Here is a 14,305-nt window from a genome sequence, read left to right as displayed (position 1 = left end):
GTTTTTCTTAATGATTGCAGAAGAAATTTATATCTCAGGAAATGTTCACTCGTTTACAGTATTCTCTTTCACTTCTCAAAATTTGATGTGGAAGATAAAGAAACCATTGCTTGGGAAGTCCCTGATAATTATTTTTCTACAGGAGGATAAAATTTTAATAATTTTAATATTTTAACCACTTTAATATATTTCATTGACAGGCTTTAGTGGCACTTTTCATTTCAATATATTTCAATGACAGGTTTTAGTGGCACTTTCATTTCAAGGATAATTCAACTCAGGAATATATCAAATTAACATATTTTATTTGAATTATGGAGTTAAATGACTACTATTACAGGTGAACTTGTGGACAGAGGGACTCTGTCCTTCTCATGTCTTTTCAAGGACCTCTCTTTCACATGAGTTTTTTCTGTTGTCTGTGTGTTTTGAAAAAGGAAACGACCTAAGGTAAAACCAACTCTTGATATGACTTTCATCACTTAGGGCGAGCTATACTGCTTCTTTGCATGATGGCATTTTCACTATTCTTTTGGACATATATGGAAGTACAACACATTTCCCCTTAACTACGGAAATGGCAGTTGACTCTCATGGTTCCAATCAGCAATGAGTGTCAATTAGTACCCCATAGAAACTATGGCAGTGTTTGAAAATTTTGTTTTCCTCTATTCCTGACATGCTTTCTATAGGGATGAACTATTTGTTCCTTTGATTTTGTCAAAAACTATTAGGGAAAAAAGCAATATTATATGTATATACACACATATATATCGATAATATATTTCCCCGTACACCAGTCATAGCTTCATCTGTTACCGCATGTTTGTCTTCAGTGCTCAATCATCATCTTCCTCAAAGATAATATACACACATTCTTGTACAATTTTATTTCATCTTTTAGTGTCCTCAGTGGCTGTGTGTTCTCAATTTACTTTCTATTCAATTTCCCACATGCTTTCTGTGATTTGTCCTGTTGTTGCAATCTCTCTGGGGCGTAGCACTAATGAAGCTAACTTCATCTGTTTAATAAAAGACGAGGAGCTTCTTAGAACTAATAAGCTGAATAATAGCAAAGTAGTACATTCAATATAGGTAAAGAATATTTTCAAGATGCAAACTTTCAGAAATATTATTTTAATAATTTCCCACAATTAATACTTTTATTTTTTACCCCTACTCCCCTTTGGGAGAATAGTCTTAAATAAATGACCTCTAGCCACTGTGTGTGTGTGTGTGTGTGTGTGTGTACAGAAAGACACAATTTAAATACTAATTTTATAATAAACTTCATTTCTTATTGTACTGTTTCCATGATATTGCCCTTAAAACTTTTCATTTTATTTTCTAAAGGACCTCGGGTAAAAAATGGTAAGTATTCTAAAATTTATTTCTCACAAACCTCTTTTATATGAGTGATTTCTTGAGGCCTTGACATTCCCACTCTCTTAATCCACATGCTTCTTTGTTTTGCCTTCCTGGATGTCTACCTTTTCTTCTCCAAATGTTAGTTATAGACTTCCCCATAAAGAGTTCTCTTCATTAATTCACACTTCTAAAATACATTTCAAAACCTATTTTTTCCATTCCAATCTTTTCTTTCTTATTAACATTAAGCTCTTTTATATTTTTAGTGACTTATTGGCTTACTTAAAAGTTGATGAGATGAACGATATTAGGTTGAAAGGTGCTGAGTTCCTTCTGTTTCGCTCCCAGGACACATCCCCAGTTAGTACCTCTGTCATTTTCTGATGTCTAGGGCCCACTTGTAGGTAAATGTGTGCGTGTGCTCAGGCTTTCCCAGGTGGTGCTAGTGGTAAAGAACCTGACTGCCAGTGTAGGAAACAAGAGACAAGTGTTCGATCCCTGGATGGGAAAGATGGTGGGGAGGAAGGCATGGCAACTCACTCCAGTATTCTTGCCTGGAGAAATCCCATGGTGAGAAGAGCCTGGCTGGCTACAGTCCATAGCATTGCAAAGAGTGGGACACAATTGAAGTGACTTAGCACACACATAGGTGCGTGCACTCAGTCCTGTCTGACTCTTTGTGGTCCCATGGACTGTAGCCCACCAGGCTGCTCTGTCCATGGAGTTTTCCAGGCAAGAATACTGGAGTGAGTTGCCATTTCCTCCTCCAGGAGATCTTGCCAACTTAGGGATCGAATCTGCATCTCTTACACCTTCTGCATTGTTAGGTGGATTCTTTAACACTAGCCCCACCTGTGTAGTCCCTTAGGGCAATGAGACTTCCCCAATTTTGCAGAGATCAGAGATGATCACCACAGGCCTAGTGAAGTTTGCCGATTCATTGGCCTTTTAAAGACTGTAAATTCTTCTTTATTTCCTTGATGCATAACTTGTCATTCTTTCTTCCACTGTGCATGACTACATTTCCAGGTATAATAATATTGCCAGTGTTACCCTTGCAAATTTGTCTTTGCACAATAGTAATCTTCTTTTATTAATTTTTTGATTTTGCATTCTGAATGACAAAATAATCATCTTGGCAATCCAAATCTTGTTCAGTGTTTTTAGAAGAAATGTATATCCCAGGAAATCGTCGATGGTTTATAATCCTCTCTCAGTCCTCCATGTGAGAGATGAAAAAGCCATTGCCCTGGCAGGTTGCCAATTTTTTTTTCCTACAGTGTGATATAATCTTTAAATTTTTAACATTTTTTTAATGAGTGTTTTCAGTGGTATTTTTTATTTCAAAGACAATTTAATTCAGTTGTGTATGAAAATTATGTATGCAGCAGCCTTGATATGACGTGCTACAGGAAGACTGTGGACAGATGGTGTTTTCATTCTGTTCCTCATTCTTTTCAAGTACTTCTTCTATAGTTTAGTTTGTGTCTGTTTCATAGAATTTTGAAAAATGAAGTTGACCCTATGCAAGATCAGTGAATGTAATGACTTGTAGCTCAGAGGGAGGGTTGTCCCACTGCTGTGCAAGGAGTCATTTTCATTCTTACTCCTTTGGGAACCTTTCTTACATATTCCTTCGTATGTGAAAGTACAGCAACATTATACTCTATTTGGTGAGTTGTTCTTTGATACTCATGTCCAATGCTCAGAAGTGCGTGATAGTTAAGAACCCAAAGAAAACCAAGGCTGTGTCTGAAATTTTTGTCCTCCGCACTTCCTGTCACGTCACCCTCATTTTGACTGATCTGTTTATTAGTTCCTTTGATTTTGTCAGTAAATGTTAGGCAAATCTCTTAATGTATTTCCCTGTGGACCTAGTCATGGTTTCATTGTACTTTTGCCTTCAATGCTCAATCTCTTTCTTCAGAGTCAACTTGCATACATTCTTATATGACTTTATCTCAACTTTTTGTCTTTACAATGGATGCTTGCTTTATCAATTATTTATTCCGTTTTCCCCATTGGTACTTCTGTGATTTGTCCTGATGTTACAAAATCTGCAAACATTTTCTTTCTCTTCAATGAATGCTAGTAATCAGATACCTGGGAATTACTTTGATTTTCAGGGTGGCTGTTGTATAATGCTTTTCTAAGACACTTCATGTCCTATAATTTAGAACTTGCTTCACTTTAAGATATGGCTCAGACGGTAAAGCATCTGCCTACAATGTGGGAGACTAGGGTTCGATCACTGGGTGGGGAAAATCCTCTGAAGAAGGAAATGGCAACCCACTCCAGTCCTCTTGCCTGGAAAATCCCACGGGAGGAGCCTGATATGCTACAGTCCATGGGGTTGCAAAGAGTCGGACACGACTGGGCTATTTCACTTCACTTCTCTTCATTAGGATTAAATTTTTTTTCCTTACAGTCACTGAATTTAAACCAGATGTGCATCACTCAGGAGAGGATCATAATAGAAATCACAAAATACAAGTGGGTATGTTCATTGGTGACATAAATGTGAATAGGGACTCCCAGTAAATTCTGGAAGAATTTTTTTCTAATCCTGTAAATTCAGTATTTATATCTAGTTTATTGAGCAAAGCTACTTTGATCCCTCAATATATATGCTAAATCCAAATAACTTATCATATCTTATAAAGTAAATAATGGAAGCCTAACTATTGTCAAAAGTGATTACAAATGTTTTTTTTTTAAAGAAAAGGTAACCTCCAAAAATAACACTCCTAAAATTCTCTCTCAATATTGTCAAATGACTCAGGTTATGTCATTCTATTTCTGGAATATATCATTGAGCCAAAGAGAGGGTTTGGTTACTGTGAATATGTGACCTTCTCTCTGTGTGTATGTAATACATGCTCCTTTGTGAATATATGCATATATTTTTGTGAATATGTGTGTATATGCATATTCTATATGTATTTTCCTCTTTTGAGGGTGTATCTGAATACTAAAAATGCAACTGTAATTTCAAAATATTCAATAAAATTAAATTTTCTTTGTTTCTTTTCACATTTACATGGATCTCTTTATTTTCTTTTTAGATGATCGTGGAAAAACATTTGGTAAGTATTTCTGACATCCTTTGCCCCACACCCTTTAAATGTTTGCTAACATTCCTCACTTTTCTTTCCATATGCTATCCACTAGCTCATCCTTCCCCTCATCCATCTCCAACATCTTGGATATGGATTACCCTTATCTTAATTTCTTCCCTCTCTTTTTCCTAATTCTATCCCTTCCCATTATTTGATTTCCATTATATATCTTTTCTTCTCTCTAAACATTAGGTTTTTTTTCTTTTTCTTTTCTTACTTTCTGTCTCTAGAGAGTTGACCTGCTGTGGTTATGATATTTGTAGGTATCAGCAGTATCAGGCTGATCACTACATCCTTTCAATTCTAAATATATTTTCTTGCAAGTGACCATAGATATAGAATCTCTGTGACCTTTAAAATTCAAGGGACAATAACTATGTAACTGACTCTAGCCAAAACTCAAGTGGGTAGAAAACTCCAAATTTAATGAATAAATTTTTTCTACCTTCTGCTCTTTCAAAGACTAGAGTTTCAGATGTCATTTCTTGGCCAATGTGAGCTCTAAGTCAAACTTCACATTCACATTGACCATAGGACCCAATTGTTCTAGATATAAATGTGCTTTACCAAATACTATATGGTCTTTTTCGAAATTTCAAAATTATTAGGTCTGCAAGCTGAAAATTTTCTCAATATGTTTAGGAGAACTTCACCTGTTAACAGAAAGTCATCTGCTACTATATCACTCAAAGCCAAAACTTTTTCCTCATATATCCATTTGCTGTTTACATCTACATTTTGTTTCGGGGAAACAGAATTTAGCATTATATCTCATTACAGTTTGCTGGAGGCTAAAAGTGGCTACTGCTACAGTAACCCAATTGCAGTAGGGTCTTTTTAGTTTATCTTCCTTCATCATTTAAAAATATATGTCTTATATATCTGTTCATGTAGGTTTTTATTCTGAAAAGGTGGTAGACCCAAAGTAAAACCAATGATTATTAATTCTCTTTTTTTCCCCAGAGGTAGTCCTATACTAAACCTTTTCATGGTGTCATTTTCAATTTCATTGCCTTTTGCATGTGAGCATATGGAAGTACAATATTCTCCTCAACTGGTGAGATGACCTTTGACTCTGATGACTCCAATTCTCAGAAATGTGTAGTAAAGACCCCACAGAAAACTATGCCAGTGATCAAAAATTTTGTCTTCTCCCTTCTACCATCATTGTGAGCGAATTGTTCATTTGAGTGAATTGCCTTTGACTTCATCAGGAAATGTTAGATAAGAAAGGCAAATTCCAGGCTTCCACAAACCCAGTGGATTGCTTAACACAGAGAAATTCCTCTTTTGCCTATGCTGTGATACCGGGTCCAACCTTACACCTTAAAGCTACACTAGTTCTCATAAGTGAGTTGAACTTGGAAACTTAACAGTTTGAATTCTCATAAATGTAGGTCCTTTTGAACCAAAGAGAAAACTCAGGAAGTGCTTCAGATTTCGGGCCTCCTCCTTCCCGGACATTGTCCTCATATCTGGAACATATTGAAGTTTCTTCCTTTTGTTGATTGATTACTGTGACGAAGAAAAAGGCATTCTAATACAGTATCTCACTGTGAACCTAAGCATGGTTTCATTTGTTTCTCATAACTTTGTTTTCAACATTCAATTACCATCTTCCCCAGTACCATCTTTACATATAACTTGCATAATTTGCCTTGTTACTGAGTCTTTCCAAATGAAATTTGCCTTTGGTAACAGTTATTCAATTTCTACCACAAGTCCTTCTGATTTCTCTTTTTGACACAGTCTAGGCAGACCTGCCTTGTGTCAACTAAATGTTAGTAACAATACATTTCAAAATTCTGCCATTTCCAAGCTAAAGCCTCTGACTGTGTGGATCGCAACAAACTTGGAAAATTCTTAAAGAGATGGGAATACTAGTCAGCCTTACCTGCCTCCTGCAAAACCTGTATGCAGGTCAAGAAGCATCAGTTAGAACCAGACATGGAACAACAGACTGGTTCAGACTGGGAAAGGAGTACAAGGCTGTATATTGTCATTCTGTGTATTTAACTTGCATGCAAAGTAAGTACATCATGAAAAATGCTGAGCTGGAAAAATCACCAGCTGAATCAAGATTGCAGGGAGAAATATCAACAATCTCAGATACACAGATGATACCATTCTAAAAGTGAAGAAGAACTAAAGAGCCTCTTGATGAGGATGAAAGAGTAGAGTGAAAATGCTGGCTTAAAAATCAACATTCAAAAAAACAAAATTGTGGCAGCTGGTCCCATCACTTCACGGCAAATAGGTGGCGAAACAATGGAAACAGTGGCAGATTTTGTTTTCTTTGGCTCCAAAATCACTGCAGACAGTGACTGCAGCCATGAAATTAAAAAACTGTTGCTTCTTAAAAGAAAAGCTATGACCAACCTAGACAGCATAAAAAGGACTTTGCTGACAAAGATTCATATAGTCAAAGCTGTGTTTTTCCAGTAGTTATTTATGGATGTGAGAGTTGGACCATAAAAAAGGCTGAGCACCAAAGAATTGATGCTTCTGAACTGTGGTGCTGGATGAGACTTTTGAGAATCCCTTGGACAGCAAGGAGATCAAACCAGTCAATCGTAAAGGAAATTGCCCTGACTATTCTCTGGAAAGACTGATGCTGAAGCTGAAGCTCCAATACTTTGACAGCCTGATGTGAAGAGCCAACTCATTGGAAAATACCCTAATGCTGGGAAAGATTGAGGGCAGGAGGAGAAGTGGGCAGCAGAAGATAAGATGGTTGGATGGCATCACCAATTCAATGGACATGAGTTTGAGCAAACTCAGGGAGATAGTGAAGGACAAGGAAAATTGGTATGCTGCACTACTTGAGGTCACAGAGTCAGACAGGACTTAGCAATTGAATAACAGCAACAAAAGCTTCTGATGTGTGAATTTTCTCCAAGTAAGCTCGGTTTTTTTGATTTACAAATATTCTCCCTGTCATTTAGTACTATAATACTTTCTTTTCACCTGATTTCATTAAGACCTGTTTCATTCAGGCACTGGTAAATTAAAAATTTGCATTACCAGCTTTTATGTATTCATCGGTTGACAAAAATGTGAATAGAATCATACTTTCAGCAAACAAATATTGCATTTTCCCTACAACACTGGTTCAAAATGTTAATCAATGTATTGGCTTCTTAATACATTTTAGGTATTACAATAATAAAGCTAATTCCATCTATTAAGTAACAGCCAAAGAACTTACTAGAATGAATTAACTGAATAGTTATAGCACTACTACTGTCAAAATAGGAAAAGAACATTTTTCAAAGGTAAACTTCAGAAGTATCATTCCAATATGTTTCCCCCATTAAGAGATTACTTTTACTTTTTACCACTATAATTCTTTTGAGAACATAGTCCCTTGAAAAAATGACCTCTCATCCAAGTTGTGTATGTGTGTATGTATCTGCATTCAAATCATAATAAATTTAAATTTAAATATGAATTTTATAATACATTTTATTTCTTAGTGTTCCATTTAAATAATATTGACCTTAAAATGTCTACTTATTTTTCTACAGAAATTCAAGAAAAAAGTGGTAAGTATTCTGAAATGTGTTTCTCAAAGACCTCTTTAACATGATTGATTTCTGGAGATCTTAACATCCCCCCATCTCTTAATCCATATGCTTCTTGTATTTCACTTGCCCTGGAAGCTTATCTTTTCATCTCCAAATTTAATTACATACTTCCTCATAGAAAGTCTCTCCATTTAGTTCCCCCGTATGAAATCCATTTCTATTCCTCTTTTGTCCATTCCATATCATTCTTTCCTATAAACATTAGCTTTTCTCTTTTTCCAAAGACATGTCAGAGGCTCACTATAAAGTGGATGTGATGAAGGATATTATGTTAAAAGGCACTGGATTGGATTCCATTCTGTTTACCTCCCAGAACACATTCCTAGTTAGGACCTCTGTCATATTCCAATGTCTAGGGTGTACCTTTATGGCAATGAGATTTCCCCAAACCTACAAAGATAGAGAAGATTTCTAATGTGCTCAGTGAAGTTTGCCTTTCACTTTCCCTTCAAACCTTGTATAAATTATGCTTTGTTATCTTGGTGCATAAACTTCACACTCATTCTTTCATTGTGCCTGAGTATATTACCCTAGCCTTCCCAAGTATGTCAATATTTCCAAAATTATTCTTTGAATATTTTCTTGCAAAAATGGTAATTTTTTCTCCATTGGCATTGAATTTTTTTTTTTTTTTTTTTTTACAGCCACTGGATTTAAATCACAGGCGCTTGGTGTCAGAGTGGATCAAAACAGAAACTTCCCAAATCAAGGTAATGTATTCATTTGTTGACATTAAAGTGATTAGAGGTATGCAGTTCATAACCATAAGTAATCTCTAGATTTTTTTCGAACCCTGTAATTCAGTACTGTACTTAGCTTATTGAACAAAGCTACCTCAACCCCTCAACAAATGTAAGCATTCAAATAACTTATCATACAAATTGAACAATGAATGCTTAACTAATGCCAGAAGTGACTAAGAGCTTTAAAAAAAAAAAATCCCAGGACTAAAATTCTCTATCTATATAATATACTGACTCAGCTTTTGTCCTTCTCCGTTTCTGGAGAATATTATTGAGCAAAAGGAGGATTTTTCACTATGGATGTGTAAGTGTGTGGGTGATATTTCTGTGCGAGCTCTTGTGTGTATATGCACGTTCTATATGAATGTTTTGTGTGTTTGTGTCTTTGAACACTAATAAATTGAAATGAAAATGAAAAATTTTCAAGAAAATAGAATTATTTTGTCCTTGTTTCTTTTGATATTTACATGGCTTTCTTCATTTTATTTTTCAGATATTGGTGGGGGGAAAATTGTATTTCTGACACTTTTCCCATAACCATTTAAATGGTTACTATCATTCCCTCCTTTTCTATCTGTATGGCATCCATTCAGTTATCCTTCCCCTCTTCCTTCTCCAATTTTTTTGGTTATGTACTATTTTCATATTAACTTCTTCCATCTGTTTTCCCCTAGTTCCAACTCTTCCCTTCCATGCTTTTTATTACATACATTTTCTTGTCTGTAAACTGAAAGTGTTTTTATTTCCTTTTTATTCCTCTTGAGATTTGTCTTGATTTGATTATAATTTTTGTAATAACAAGGGATATCAGACTGATCACCACATGACTCCCATGTTGTATAAGTTTTCATGCAAATGACCACTGATGTTGAATTACTGTGACATTTCAAGTTCACTATTCAATTGATATTGATGCAAAACTTAACAGAAAGCTCCAAATTTGCTGAGTAAATTCTTCTACCTTCTGCTCTCCTAAAGACTATTAATTCAGATGACGTTCCTTTATCACATGTGAGCTCTAAACCTACTTTCCCATTCCCCTTGATCTTATTACCCATTTGTCCCAGGTTATAGCAATGCTTTATGTAGTATTGTGCAGTGGAAAACTCTGAAAGAGATAGGAATACCAGACCACCTGACCTGACTCCTGGGAAATCTCTATGCAGGTCAAGTAGCAACAGTTAGAACTGGGCATGGAACAACAGATTGGTTCCAAATAGGAAAAGGAGAACATCAAGGATGTATATTGTCACTCTACTTATTTAACTTATATCCAGAGTACATCATGAGAAATGCTGGACTGGATGAAGCACAAGCTGGAATCAAGATTGCCAGGAGAGATAACAGTAACCTCAGATATGCAGATGACACCACCCTTATGGCAGAAAGTGATGATCTAAAGATCCTCTTGATGAAAGTGAAAGAGGAGAGTGAAAAAGTTGGCTTAAATCTCAATATTCAGAAAACTAAGATCGTGGCATCCAGTCCCATCACTTCATGGCAAATAGATGGGGAAATAGTGACAGACTTTATGTTTGGGGAATCCAAAAATCACTGCAGATGGTGACTGCAGCCATGAAATTAAAAGACGCTTGCTCCTTGGAAGAAAAGTTATGACCATCCTAGACATCTTATTAACAAGCAGACACATTATTTTGCCAACAAAGGTCCATCTAATCAAACTATAGCTTTTCCAGTAGTCATGTATGGATGTGAGAGTTGGACTATAAAGAAAGCTGAGAGTCCAAGAATTGATGCTTTTAAACTGTGGTGTTGAAGAAGACTCTTGAGAGTCCCTTGGAGTGCAAGGAGATCCAATCAGTCAATCCTAAAGGAAATTAGTCCTGAATATTCATTGGAAGGACTGATGCTGAAGCTGAAACTCCAATACTTTGACTACCTGATATGAAGAACTGACTGATTTGAAAAGATTCTGATGCTGGGCAAGATTGAAGGCGGGAGGAGAAGGGGACGATGGAGGATGAGATGGTTGGATGGCAGCACCGACTCAATGGACATGAGTTTGAGTAAACTCCAGGAGTTGGTGATGGACAAGGACGTCTGGCATGCTGCAGTCCATGAGGTCGCAAAGAGTTGGACATGCCTGAGGGACTGAACTGACTGTGGATCTAGACATGGTTTCATCTGTTCTCATGATGAAAGGTGTTATCTCATCTATTATCATCAGAAAAGATGTTATCTCCATCTTTAAAGTCAAAATGCAGACGTTCTTATACGATTTTGTCTCACCTTTCTGTCTTTACAATGGATATTTGTTCTATTGATTATTTTTTCAGTTTTCTCCATTTGTCCTTCTGTGATTTGTCTTGTTGTTGCAAAATCTGCAAACATTTCTTTCCTGTCCATTTAATGCTAGTAATCACATATCTGGGAATTACTGTCATTTTCAGTGTGGCTGTTGTGTAATGCATTAGTCTAAGTCACTTTCATATCCTATAAATTATAATTTGCTTTACTGGTATTGAATATTTTATTTTTCTTACAGTCACTGGATAAATCATATGTGTATCATATAGGAGAGGGTCAGTACAGAAACCAAATAATACAACTAGGTATTTTCATGGGTGACATAAATGTGAATAGAGACACCCAGTAAATTCTGGAAGAATTTTTTTTCTAATTCTGTAATTAATATTTGTATCCAGTTTATTGACCAAAAGTTACTGTGATCTCAACATGTGTGCTAACATCCAAATATCTTATATCTTACAAACTGAAAATGAAAACCTAGCTAATGTCAAAGATGATTATAAGCTTTTTTAAAAGGTAAATTCCAAAATCAACATTCCTAAAATTATCTCTCAGTGTTGTTAAATGACTCAGATTATGCCACTCTCTATTTTGGGCATATATTGTTGAGCAAAAGAGAGGGTTTGGTCACTGAGAATGTGTGCACCACTTTGTATATGTGTGTGTTTGTGTGTGCATGTGTGTGAATATATGCTTACGCTCCTGAGTGTGTATGCATATTCCATATGTATTTTCCTGTTTTGTATGAATGTAAATAATGAAAAATATATTTATAATTTCAAAATAGTCAATAAGATTGACTTATCTTTGTTTCTTTTCATGTTTACCTGGACTCTTCATTTTATTTTTTAGATGATCATGGAAAAGTATTTGGTAAGTGTTTCTAACATCCTTTGCCTCAACACTATTTAAAAGACTGCTCACATATCCCTGCTTTTCTTAGCATATATCATCTACCAGCTTATCTTTCCCCTCTCCCATCTTCAACATTTTGGATATGGACTCAGTTCAGTTCAGTTCATTCGCTCAGTCATGTCTGACTCTTTGCGACCCCATGAATCGCAGCACGCCAGGCCTCCCTGTCCATCACCAAATCCCGGAATTTACTCAAACTCATGTCCATCGAGTCAGTGATGCCATCCAGCCATCTCATCCTCTGTCGCCCCCTTCTCCTCCTGCCCCCAATCCCTCCCAGCATCAGAGTCTTTTCCAATAGGTCAATTCTTTGCATGAGGTGGCCAAATTATTGGAGTTTCAGCTTCAGCATCAGTCCTTCCATGAACACCCAGGACTGATCTCCTTTAGCATGGATTGGTTGGACCTCCTTGCAGTCCAGGGGACTCTCAAGAGTCTTCTTCAACATCACAGTTCAAAAGCATCGATTCTTTGGTGCTCAGCTTTCTTCACAGTCCAACTCTCACATCCATACATGATCACTGGAAAAACCATAGCCTTGACTAGATGGACCTTTCGGCAAACTAATGTCTCTGCTATCTAGATTGGTCATAACTTTCCTTCCAAGGAGTAAGCATCTTTTGATTTCATGGCTGCAATCACCATCTGCAGTGATTTTGGAGCCCAAAAAACTAAAGTCTGACACTGTTTCTGCTGTTTCCCCATCTATTTCCCATGAAGTGATGGGATCAGTTGCCAATATCTTCGTTTTCTGAATGTTGAGCTTTAAGCCAACTTTTGCAGTCTCCTCTTTCATTTTCATCAAGAGGCTTTTAGTTCCTCTTCACTTTCTGCCATAAAAGTGATGTCATCTGCATATCTGAGGTTATTGAGATTTCTCCCAGCAGTCTTGATTCCAGCTTGTTCTTCTTCCAGCCCAGCATTTCTCATGATGTACTCTGCATATAAGTTAAATAAGCAAGGTGATAATATACAGCCTTGACATCCTCCTTTTCCTATTTGGAACCAGTCTGTTGTTCCATGTCCAGTTCTAACTGTTGCTTCCTGACCTGCATATAGGTTTCTCAAGAGGCAGGTCAGATGGTCTGACATTCCCATCTCTTTCAGAATTTTCCACAGTTGATTGTGATCCACACAGTCAAAGGCTTTGGCATAGTCAATAAAGCAGAAATAGATGGTTTTCTGGATATGGACTAACCCCATATTAATTCCTTTTTCTCTTTTCCCTAATTCTATCCCTTCTCATTATTTGCTTTTCTTTACACAAATTTTTTTCTCTCTAAACATTAGGCCTTCTTTTTTTTTTTTTTTCTCTTCTTCCTTTTCTGTCTCCAGAAAATTGACCTCCTTTGGTTATATTTATAGGGATAGTGATATCAGGCTGATAACTACATTCTTTCAATTTTAAATGAATTTTCCTGCAAGTGACCATAGATGTAGAATCTCCGTAACATTTCAAATTCAAGGGATAGTAACTATATGACTGACTCTGAGCCAAAACTTAAGTGGGCGGATAACAACACATTTGCTGAGCAAATTTTATCTTCCTTCTGTTCTTTAAAAGACTAGAGTGTCTGATGTCATTTTTGGCCAATATGAGATCTAAGCCTAACCTCACATTCACATTGACCATATGACCTAATTGTTATTGGTATAGATGTGTTCTACCAATTATTGTATGCTCTTTTTTATTTTTAATTTCAAAATTACTAGGTCTGCAAACTGCACATTTTCTCAATGTGCTTAGGGTAACGTCACCTGTTAACAAAAGATCACCAGATACCATATCACTCAATAATGATACGTTATCTTAATGAATTGAGAAGCAACTTTCATTAGAAATTTAAAAGGGTTTTTCAAGAAAGCATTAAGTTAAAGCCTAAAGTTTGGCCTCAGATGTCCACTTGATGTTTTCATTTATATTGTTTCAGGGGAAATAGTACTTTCCAAACTATCTCTTTACAGTCTGTAGAAGGCCAGAAGAAGTTCATACTACAATAACCCACATGTACAGTAGTGTCTGATCTTATGTTAGGAAAAGACGTTTCAAAGATAAACTTCAGAAGTATCATTTCAATGCTTTTGCCCCATTAAGATACTGCTTTTCCTTTTTAACCATTGTAATCCTCTGGAAGAATACTCCCTTGCCAAAATAGCTCTTCACCAACCTTGTATATTTATTTTTCTTCTTTTTATTCACATTGAAATGAATTTAAATGTGAATTTTGTAATAAAGTTTATTTCTTAGTGTTCCATTCCCATGATACTGACCTTAAAATTTCACTTCATTTTTCTATAGAAG

The 14,305-nt window shown here is 36.1% G+C and overlaps 1 protein-coding gene across 1 annotated transcript in view; it reads left to right on the top strand.

Annotated features, from left to right (window-relative positions):
• Positions 1-314: 314 nt before the first annotated feature.
• LOC120869764 (butyrophilin subfamily 1 member A1-like) overlaps positions 315-14,305 on the top strand; it is a 59,336-nt gene continuing 45,345 nt past the window's right edge. Inside the window, exons 1-4 of the mRNA XM_040249040.1 lie at positions 315-340; positions 1,635-1,728; positions 4,434-4,454; positions 8,719-8,821. Coding sequence (XP_040104974.1) covers positions 315-340; positions 1,635-1,728; positions 4,434-4,454; positions 8,719-8,821 — 244 coding nt within the window. The remainder of the gene's footprint in view (positions 341-1,634; positions 1,729-4,433; positions 4,455-8,718; positions 8,822-14,305) is intronic.

Source organism: Oryx dammah, unplaced genomic scaffold, assembly GCF_014754425.2.
Source record: "Oryx dammah isolate SB20612 unplaced genomic scaffold, SCBI_Odam_1.1 HiC_scaffold_11, whole genome shotgun sequence".
NCBI classification, from domain to species: Eukaryota; Metazoa; Chordata; class Mammalia; order Artiodactyla; family Bovidae; genus Oryx; species Oryx dammah.
The sequence above is the reverse complement of the archived record's forward strand: the minus strand, read 5'-3'. Positions and strand labels throughout refer to the sequence as shown.